At 37.3% G+C, this 10,918-nt stretch overlaps 1 protein-coding gene and 1 pseudogene across 1 annotated transcript; both read left to right on the top strand.

The window, feature by feature from the left end:
- The first annotated feature begins 331 nt into the window (after positions 1-331).
- Positions 332-1,856, top strand: LOC107706743 (protein FAM173B-like; annotated as a pseudogene).
- A 2,814-nt stretch (positions 1,857-4,670) lies between these two features.
- On the top strand, positions 4,671-9,276 carry LOC107706772 (serine/threonine-protein kinase PLK2-like). The gene is made up of 14 exons (XM_016510584.1): positions 4,671-4,889; positions 5,167-5,274; positions 5,360-5,476; positions 5,564-5,693; positions 5,926-6,109; positions 6,197-6,395; positions 6,494-6,641; positions 6,731-6,825; positions 6,907-7,042; positions 7,143-7,223; positions 7,307-7,466; positions 7,557-7,686; positions 8,195-8,305; positions 8,405-9,276. The coding sequence occupies exons 1-14, from the start codon at positions 4,674-4,676 to the stop codon at positions 8,594-8,596; spliced, it is 2,007 nt and encodes a 668-aa protein (XP_016366070.1). The 5' UTR covers positions 4,671-4,673; the 3' UTR covers positions 8,597-9,276.
- Positions 9,277-10,918: the final 1,642 nt, after the last annotated feature.

Below are 10,918 nucleotides of genomic sequence, written 5' to 3'. Positions count from 1 at the left end.
TATGTATATATATATATGGTTATCATAATTATAATCATACAATTATTATTAAATTATTATACATTATTATTATTATTATAAATAATTTGTTCCAAATTATTAAAACATTTGTTCCAATGGTGGTGATTTTTTTTAAACCAAACTATATTTTACAGTAAATGCATTTCTATTTTAAATTTTGTTGTTTGACTCTGAGACCTGGAAGTAAGAACAGTTCTATTAGCTTCTAATTCTAATTTCCATCCTATGAACAATACAACGGATACTTGTATGTTGGCCATGATATGCTTTACAGTGCTGATATATGTCCTGCTATTGAACACATTTCAGTATGGAGGACTGTATCGAGGTCATCCTCGAGGAGCACAGCAGCAGGTGGCTCAGTCATCAGCAGTCCGGCCCCAATGTCACCTTACTGATCAGATCTGCCTTCGCTGGAGTCTACAGACTCTGGGCCATGTTCTGTATGCCTGGACTGAGGATCCCTTTCAGACTAAAGGTGCTTTGACTTTCTGCACATTTCTCTCTTTAACAGAGAGAAGTTGAGAGAAGCAAGGGAAGCTGAAAAGGTCTGGTATGATATTCTCCCTGGTGCCATTTCAACAAAAGAACAAACTCTAAATGTTATCAAGCTTCTAGAAGGACGCAGAGGCTATCTGGCTGACCTGGGATCAGGCGATGGACGTTTGGTAAGTCAGGGATGAAATGGCAGGCTTTGGAGCTTATACTAGATGAATGTGCAACATTTCATGTATTAACTTTCCTGTTCTGAAATGCAGGTATTTGCAGCATCGTCTTCAATGCACTGGTTTTGAAATAAACTCCATATTATTGGCCTGTTCAAGGAGTAAAGCATGGTGGTGTGGGGTACACACTGATATTCATTTCGTTAAACAGGATTTCTGGAAGGTAAGCTTTATACGTATGTATTTCAATTATTTTACATTATGTCAAACATGTCTATAGCTTTTCTTACTGCAGCTCTTTTATATTTCAGACGGATCTGTCCAAATACAGAAACGTGACCGTGTTTCTGGCTCCTGCAGTGGTATGTTGCTGGATTGCCGTGTGGGGGGCGCTATAGGATCGTATAATTAATTTTCTGTCTTTTATCTACTTGCAAATCCCACATGCATTTAAGTATTTTCAATTTTATAAACTGCTCACCCTTATTTTGTGTCCTCGCTTGCATTCAAACATGCAAGTAAGCTTCAATATTATATAATATATTATAAACAAAAAATATAATTTTTATAACATTTATTAATTTTAAGTTAATGTATAAATATGGTATTGTTCATTCTTAATTCATGATGCATTGATTATGTTAATATAAGAAAATAGCAATTGACATTAATAAATGATAAAAAAGTTATTAACTATTGCATTAGTTATTGTTAATGTATGTATTGTCAATTGTTAAAGTATCATTTAGATATTATAATCAGTTATCATTTAGATACTATAGTTCAGTTTTAATTAGCTATTTTAGTACATCAAGTTAAACTAAATTAAAAATGTAGCTGAAAAATACATTTACATTATGCATTTATATATATATATATATATACAAAACATTTAACATTTTATTTCAGTTAATGTTTATTTCAAGTAAGGACATTTTTTTTAATGGTTTTAGTTAACTATAATAAACCCTAAATGTTAGCAAAACATCATATGAATACCTCATATGAGGTTTGAAGATGTTTAATGATGATTTATATGTGTTCATGTGGCAGATGGGGGTTCTGGAAGAGAAGTTGTTAAAGGAACTTCCTGAGGATGCCAGAGTCATTGTGTACCGTTTCCCTTTTCCTCACTGGCCCCACAGCTGCACTGCTGGATCTTTAACTTGAGATTTAAGAAATAAATTAGACAAAATTAAGTGCTCTACAGATTTTTTTTCTTGCATTAAAATAGATTATAATCTATTATAATAATTATTTAGGCCTAATCAGTTTTTCAGTTTATTCTGCAGGATTGTTTTTTTTTTTAGTATTTTTGTTGGAATTGTAGTAGGAGATATTGTAGATTCTTTAAATGGTGAAACCAATGATTTTTTTAACAGGTTTATATAATTATGTTTCCTAAGATGAGGATGCCAGAGTCATTGTGTGCCGTTTCCCTTTTCCTCACTGGCCCCACAGCTGCACTGCTGGATCTGGATTAAACCAGGTCTGGGCTTATGATGTGCACACTGCTAGAGAACCGTCCAGAACGTCACCAATCACAAGCCTGAACCAGCCTACTGGTCACCAGTGAGCAGTTGATTCTCAATGGTCAACAACAAACAAGCCACATGCAACTCCGAAATCAAGATATTTAGCATTTTATAAAAGCTTTACATAACAGATGATTATTGTTTCTGTGTGACTGGCAAAACAATGCATTTCCAAATCCTATTCCAAAGCAAGCTGCAATATTGGATGTGTGATGCTAAATAAATTGTTGAAATGTTTTCATTCATTTCCTGCCTTGTATTGGACATGCAATTTACATTGGGGTCTAAAAGTCTGAGATCACTAATGAAAATGCTTCTATTTTACTTTTTTAAAAATTATTATTATATCATCAACCTATAATTTGAGTTAGAAGTTAAACTAAAATATTGATTATTATAGTTAACTGAAACTAAAAACTTCAAATAAAATAAACATGAACAAAAATATATATAAAAAAAGATATTTTAATAAATAAAATTAATAATTAATTTAACCAATAAAATGAACAAAAACTATACAGACGTATTTAAAATACTAAAAATAACACTGGATTTGTGATGATCCAAAAAGCATCTTGAATTTCACATTTTTCTGTCTGTACAAAGAGTCACATGATCAACACCACTCATTAACTTACATTTGATTTGTGTACTGTACTGAATCTGAACTAGTCCTTTATTTTGACATAAAAATCTTAAAGCTTTATTTCAAGGCTTAAATGAAAAACAATCCAAGATTTTCAACATGGTCTCAGACTTCTGCACTTCACTGTATGTCTGTTATATTCAAATTCTTTTAAATTAAAAAGTCTTGAGAATGTTATCTTACATACAAGTTAGGATGGTTATAAGGGATATAATACATAAACATCTAATCTTCTGATGCATCATTTGTCTCCTAATCTCCCTCACAGCCACATGAGAAGTTGCCTTATATGACTTGTGTACCCAGAATGAGCTATTAGATCTGTCACGTTTACATACTTATCATCACACTGTCTGCTGTATTACCCTCAACTATGCAAAGCGGATGCTGTTGGCTGGAAAATACAAGCTTATGTTTTTATGCAATGTCCACCAACTACCCCTGCAAACACAAGCTCCTCACCCTTCCATACATTCATGTCTTTACACTCTGCTATAGAAGAACCTTCCAGGCATCAGAGACATCTCTGATGAATAATTCACGAGACGTGATCAGCTAGACATGAAAAGCAATAGGATTTGAAAAAAGTGAAAAATGGGATCTGCATTTAATTTTGTACTGTTATGTGTTTTATTAAGCCTGTGCTGTGAATATCCATTGTTTGCATGCGATCAATATAAATGTGTACTGTTGAATTTAACTATAAATAACTGAGCTCAGCATGCAAACACTTTATATTTCACTTTATATTCTACAGAACAGCATCAACACACTTGAGCTGATCCAAAACAAAAGTAAACATTTCCCCACTCTTCCTAAAGACCACTTTGCAATGCATTGCATACAATTTGTTACCTTAATTTGCAGAAGACTGAGAACTGATGGCCGTCTCCTTGAACAAAGGAGGTAGAGCAGTTTAATGGACGTGAATGTTTAACACTGTAGTCACTGTAGTAATACTGTTAGATGCTGAGTGCATCTTACAAGAAGATGAGCTGTTATAAAGACAAAAAAACACAACACATATGCATTAGCCATGACATTATGTAAATATGTGAGGAAAATGGTAAAACACAAGCATATTTATTTTATTTCTATCATTTAGACTCTAAATATCATACTATGATCTATGTAGGTTAAATGCTTCTTATCTATCTAAATAAAATATTATTGTAAATCTGTTGGCTGAATGTCAGTGTGTAAAAGGAGTGCCATAGTATGAGTCATACATGCGCCACACATCCAAATCCATAGTGAAACTAGTGTAAAACCACCACATGGTGGCGCTAGAGCGCTTTACTGTAACATGCTGTCTCTTAAACATGTCCATGCATGTCCAAACTTACTGAAACAAAATATTCTAACATACTTTATAGACAGATTAAGTAATATAAAGTGAATAAAATGCGTTCAAAATCTGAAAAATAAACCATAATACATATTGTAAGATAGAGTTTTTAAGTATTGACTAATAATAATAAATAATAAAAAAATCTGAAAATAATAATATTAAAAATAATTTTGTTTAGTTTGTTTTTCCATGTTAAAATTATACATTTCATTTAAATGTAATGTGATCAAAGTTATTACAACTGTGCTTCACAGATCTGTCTAATCTCAGAAATTTAATATTCCATATGCCAAAGCGCAAACCATAACAACACTGACTTGGCGATTCAAGTCGCTGATTAGAGACGCGAGTCTAGCATGACGCGCCAGTGCGAATAAAATAACTGGGCGGAGCGGCGCGCGTGCTGTCTATAAGAGCGAGGCTCTGTGGTGATTCTTCCCAGTCGGGACTCGAGCATGGACATACTCAGGAGTATAACACACCATCATCATCATCATCATCATCAGCCTGTGAATAACGGCAAGATGTGTGAACACACACACCACAGACCCACCGAGGGCAGACGAGGGAAATTAGAGGACAATCATTCTCACGCCACGCAAGAAATGTCACGCATCATCACGGATTCAGCCACTGGGAAATGTTACTGTAGAGGAAAAGTTTTGGGCAAGGTAAATATTTTACATTTGACTCATGAAAAAGTATTATGGTGATATCATAGTATTTTTGGAGCACCATTTACAAACCAGAGTACAGAAATATGGTAATACCATGATATATATGAAAGCCAATAGTATTTTGAAAGTGTTTTATTTGGAGTTTTATGTTTCTATTCAATAAACCAATAAAAACAGTTAGAAAAAACAATAGAATACATTGTATTTATATGTAATGCACTAGTTTGTTTGTCATTGTAGCATGTTATAATGCATGCTGTCTCTGTTGCAGGGCGGTTTTGCCAAATGCTATGAATTTACAGATCTAAGCACAGGCAAAATGTATGCAGCCAAAATCATTCCACACACGCGTGTTTCCAAACCTCACCAAAGGGAAAAGGTAACTTGCTTTCCTGAAATCACGTGTTTGCTCCTGGCTGCATTGCTTCAATTGTTTATTAAGCTTGCAACCGTTTGATTTACAGATCGACAGAGAAATCGAATTGCACAGATCCTTGCATCACAAACACATCGTTCACTTCTACCACCATTTCGAGGACAAGGATAATATCTACATTCTACTTGAATACTGCAGCAGACGAGTGAGTGCTGTCGACGTCCTTCTTCGATTGATGAAACGGATCTTGTAGGAAGTATTGTTGCTCACATACAGTTCTTTTGTTCTTCAGTCACTAGCACATATTCTCAAGGCCCGAAAGGTGCTTACAGAATCAGAGGTTCGGTACTACCTAAGACAGATCGTCTCGGGGTTGAAGTATCTCCACGAGCAAGAAATCCTCCACAGAGACCTTAAACTAGGTAAGCAACTAGCGCATACATTCAAACCCCAAAATACAGCCAATAATACAGCTTTCCTGTAGTTCAAACATGGCGGCAGCAATGCCAAAGTCATAGGTTCGATTCCCAGGGGAATGCATGAACTGATAAAACATTTACATTGAATGCAATGCAAATCACTTTAGATTAAAAAACTGTCTGCCAAATGCATAGATGTAAATGTAATAAACCCCAATTCTGTTGCTCTTCCCAGGTAACTTTTTCATCAATGAGTCTATGGAGCTCAAGGTTGGAGACTTTGGTTTGGCTGCAAAGCTCGAGCCGGTCGAGAACCGTAGAAGAACAATATGTGGAACACCAAACTACTTGTCGCCTGAAGTCCTCAACAAGCAAGGGCACGGTTGTGAATCTGACGTCTGGGCGCTCGGATGTGTAATGTAAGTATATTGACCGACTTTTCTCTTGGATTTCATGTAAATGTCATGGAGATGCTTAATTATGATGGATCATTTGCATCCAAACAGGTATACCATGCTTTTGGGAAGACCTCCATTTGAGACTACTAACCTTAAAGAAACGTACCGGTGCATTCGGGAAGCGCGATATTCCATGCCGTCGTCTTTGTCAGCCCAAGCCAAGCATCTCATCAGCAGTATGCTGGCCAAAAACCCAATGGATAGGCCACAACTCGATGATATCCTACGCCACGACTTTTTCTGCCAGGTGTGTGTCTCTTTGTGGAAACGAAACTATCTTGACCAGTTCCCACACAATGAAATATTCAGTGGCTTTGAGCTTGGTTTTTTTCCGTCTTATATCAGGGTTTCACACCAGACAGACTGTCTGCTAACTGCTGCCATGCGGCCCCAGACCTTCACCACACCAGCCCTGCCAAGAGCTTCTTCAAGAAAGCCGCAGCCGCCCTGTTCGGTGGAAAGAAGGACAAAGCCAAGTACTTGGAGACTCAAAGTAAGCACTTTCACCCCAAGTTTAACCTAAACCATTTCTGGATTATCCAAATTGCATAATCAGATTGATAATGATTTTGCTTCTTGCAGATAAACCAACTAAGGAGGAGGAAGACATAAACAGACTATGCCTTGACCTCCGGAAAACGTCAATCAGCCCTCAACCCTGTAGACAAACTCTTGAGGTGAGCTCCTTCGTCCTTCATCAGAGTTGAGCAGATAGTTTAAGATTGTAACCTAACCCCACATTCCTTAATTTCCCACAGGACAGTAAAGCCCCCATCCCAGCTGCTGGAAAACCAGCTGTCCCGGCGAAGGACACCAGCAGCAAACAACACATTAAAGACAGCATTCGAATGATAGTGCGAGGAACCCTCGGGAGCTGCAGTAGCAGCAGCGAATGTATGTTGCACGTTTTTTTTGTTTGTTTTCAAATTAAAGGATGTTAATGGATGTTTTAATGCGATATCTAATGGGTTTTTGGTGCTTTTTGTGTCTTCAGGTCTTGAGGACAGCACAATGGGAAGCGTCGCGGACACCGTGGCCCGAGTACTGCGAGGCTGTCTGGAGAACATGCCGGAAGGTGCGTATCTCATGATCTGAACTCCATCTGCTTCTCAAATGCAAAGTCACTTTTAATAATCCATTTCAATCTCTCGTTCACAGCTAATAACATTTCAAAAGAGAGCATGAACAGCAGCGTCCAGTGGGTGACTAAGTGGGTGGACTATTCCAACAAGTACGGCTTTGGCTACCAGTTGTCAGATCACACAGTTGGCGTTCTCTTCAACAACGGCACTCACATGAGCCTGCTGTCGGACAAAAAGTACGTTGAAGATCTCAGATGTCTTTTTAGCTCTTTTGTTGTAAAAAATCATTGATTTCATGAGGACTAACATGTCTTTTTGACCTTCAGGACGGTGCATTACTATGCAGAGCTGGGACAATGTTCAGTCTTCTCCACTAGCGAAGCCCCAGAGCAGTTTGTCGGCCAGGTCACCATCTTAAAATACTTCGCCCACTACATGGAGGAGAATTTGATGGACGTAAGTGTCCTCGCTTGGTTTAAATGTGAATGCTGTCAAGTCACCATTGTTTATATAGCGCTTTATACAATACAGATTGTTCAAATCAGCTTCGCAATAATAAACAAGAAAAAGCATAGAATCAATGATGCAAACTTTTTCAAATATGAGAAATTCTCAGCTCTAGAAAAGACAGTAGTGTCCTTATTCAAGTTCAGTGCAGTTCAATAACCGCAGAGTTCATGCAAAAGTTCAGTTCAGTTAAGCAGCTCTACAGAAGACAATTGTGCCATTATTTAGCTAGTCAGTTCAATGTTGATTCAATTCAGTTCCAAAGCAATGTCAGTGTTGCAAAATTCATCAATTATGAAACAAAGTCGATTCAAGCAGCTCTACAGAATTCAGCTCAAGTTTTGTCCAGTAGTGCCAGTGCAGTGGAATCGATAATATTACTGAATATTGAGTCTTTTAAACCCTAACTAAGCAATAGCGTCAGATTTTCTGATTATTACTTGCTCTTCTTCGACAGGGAGGGGATTTACCCAATGTAACAGATGCAGGCAAACCCAGATTGTATCTTCTTCAGTGGCTTAAGTCTGATCGGGCACTCATGATGCTCTTCAACGATGGCACTTTCCAGGTAAAACTTCGTATTTGTACTTCTAGAATGCAAGAACATGTACATGCTGTAATGCTGACGTGAAGCTACTTGATTGCTAAACGCACGCTATTCCCGCAGGTCAACTTCTACCACGATCACACCAAGATCATCCTGTGCAATCAGAGCGAGGAATACCTCCTGACATACATCAACGAGGACCGCGTGTCCACCACGCTGCGGCTCAGCACCCTGCTCGTGTCCGTCTGCTCGGCGGACCTGCGCAGTCGCATGGACTATGCACTTAACATGCTGTTGCAGAGGTGCAACTGAACGATAGACTGGAATACTTTGAAAGGACAAGAATGTGGACTACTTACGGCTGGACGGGAGTGTCGAAAATGGGAGGAGATGTCATGGATCATGAGTTTTACAAATGGACTGAACCGAGCTGGGCTGGGACCAGAGGCAAGGATGAAATTGTGACAAATAGATCTTTTTTAATGCAGAAATCTTGCTCTGTTGAAGCCAAACGGAGGTGTTCATGTTGAGGAAAGGAGGTTTCAGCAAGGCAGGGTGCTTGGATGTTGCTCTCTTGAGAGCAGATTTCGTTTAACTGTGAAAACATTCTTGCTTAAGGACACGGGCTGCGTCGTGAAACGATCCAATGCTGTAGTTCTGCACGTTTGGTTCTTCCCATCCCTGTGTTGCAAGAAGAACTGGCTGCATTTCACTGTGTGGACACGACCTGCAATGCCATGGACATAACTTATTATCAGAAAGAACCCAGTATTTATTTATTTAATAAAGACGACCTTAGTGTGAACACGCGTTATTTAATTGTTCATCAGAATACTCTTGACTGGCGCTTTGTCCTTTTACTGTACGTCGATCTCCCGGGCCATTCATGGGAGTGGCGATAAAACTCATTATGCAAGGCCAGTGGCAAAACCGCAATAGGCATTTGTCTTGTCTTGATGTTTGTATGAAGATTAAAGATGAATAATATTGAGGAGGTGTTGTATTTTGTTTCTTTTTTAAAGCACAATTACCCCTGCATCTGAGTGCCAAAGCACTCCATCACGTACATCTCCAGGGGCTTGATGAAACGACTTCAAAAACACACATTATGCTTACAAAAGGGAAGAAAAACATGACAAGAGAGTGTTGTTTCACCACCTACTGTCTGCCCAGACACTACGCTGTCAAGCCCTCACAAGCACTACATTAAAAATAGTAAAAACAGTACTCGACTTGATTTTGTACTGTATTAATAATGCAGTGCTTAAAACGACTTAATAGCATTTCAGTTTTTGCATTTAGAACAGACTTGTGACCCCTTTTTGGGTCACAAACGAAAAGAAATAATGAAGCTTTACACCTTTTACTGTGACAAACAACAAATTGTAGGTCTTTTCATCATGCACTAATTAACTCATTTGTTATAATTAGTCGTAATATAAATATAAACGGAGTGCATAAAAAAGATAAATGAAAAGCTCATGAAAGGTTTACATGACACAGATGGCTCACAATGCTTTTTTTTTAGATTATGAGCTGCACTAAATCCAGTCCTTAGAAAAAATACCACGGTTTAGGACAGCCATGACTGTAATATCCTTCTTTTTAGTACAATTTAAAGGGACAGTTCACCCAAACATGAAAATCCTATCATTTCCTCACTTCTCATGTCATTCCAAACCTGTATAACTTCAGTTTTGGTGTCTCGATATAACATAAAATCTCATGATCAATAACACAAAAAGTTGAGATTTTTTTTACAATGACAGTCATTTGTATGTGAATGCAGCTTCTTGCAGCTTAAGAATGAATTTCACTAAAACTTAGACATTTCTAAATCACATTTCACAAAACAAAATCTAAATAAAAAATATAAATATATATTTTGCATTAAAAATGGTCAAACTTTAGTTTCGGGGACCAATTCTCACTATTAACTACATCTTTTGCCTCAATAAACTCCCAATTTGCTGCTTACTAATAGTTAGTGAGGTAGTTGTTAAGTTTAGGTATGGGGTTGGATTAAGGGATCTAAAATATGGTCATGAAGAATAAGGCATTAATATGTGCTTTATAAGTACTATTAAACAGCTTATACGCTAGTAATATGCATGCTAATAAACAACTAGTGAATAATGAGAATTGGCCCCAGAGTGTTGACAAAAAAACAAAACCTATAGGATCATTAAAATCATTTGCATTATTTTCTTACAGTTTTTACCATGTTTTCACCCCATTTCTCATTACTGTCGAGCACTAAAGATGTCAGATCAGTCGCCGTTCTGAATCTTTCCGTGTAATAAAAGTGAATGGTGACTGAAGCTGTCATCCTGAGAAACCGCTTTTGTTTCCATGACCGCCATGGATATAAAAATAATGTATTCATTTTTGAATGAACAATCCCAAAAGTACCATTGTATATGAACATGGTAATCAGTATGGTATATATCAAACATATATCTGAAACTATCACCAAACTAGTTGTTTTTAAGTTAAAAACATATAATCTTGGAATAACCGAGTCTCCATGGCAACAATCTATGGTGCAAATCTCATTCTGAAAACGGTAATCAAAGTTTTATTTACAGTTGAAAGAGCTGACATATGATGTAATCCAGGGACAATGTGAATATG

The sequence above is a fragment of the Sinocyclocheilus rhinocerous genome, unplaced genomic scaffold, assembly GCF_001515625.1.
Source record: "Sinocyclocheilus rhinocerous isolate Xijiao unplaced genomic scaffold, SAMN03320098_v1.1 scaffold864, whole genome shotgun sequence".
Classification (NCBI taxonomy): Eukaryota; Metazoa; Chordata; class Actinopteri; order Cypriniformes; family Cyprinidae; genus Sinocyclocheilus; species Sinocyclocheilus rhinocerous.
The sequence above is the reverse complement of the archived record's forward strand: the minus strand, read 5'-3'. Positions and strand labels throughout refer to the sequence as shown.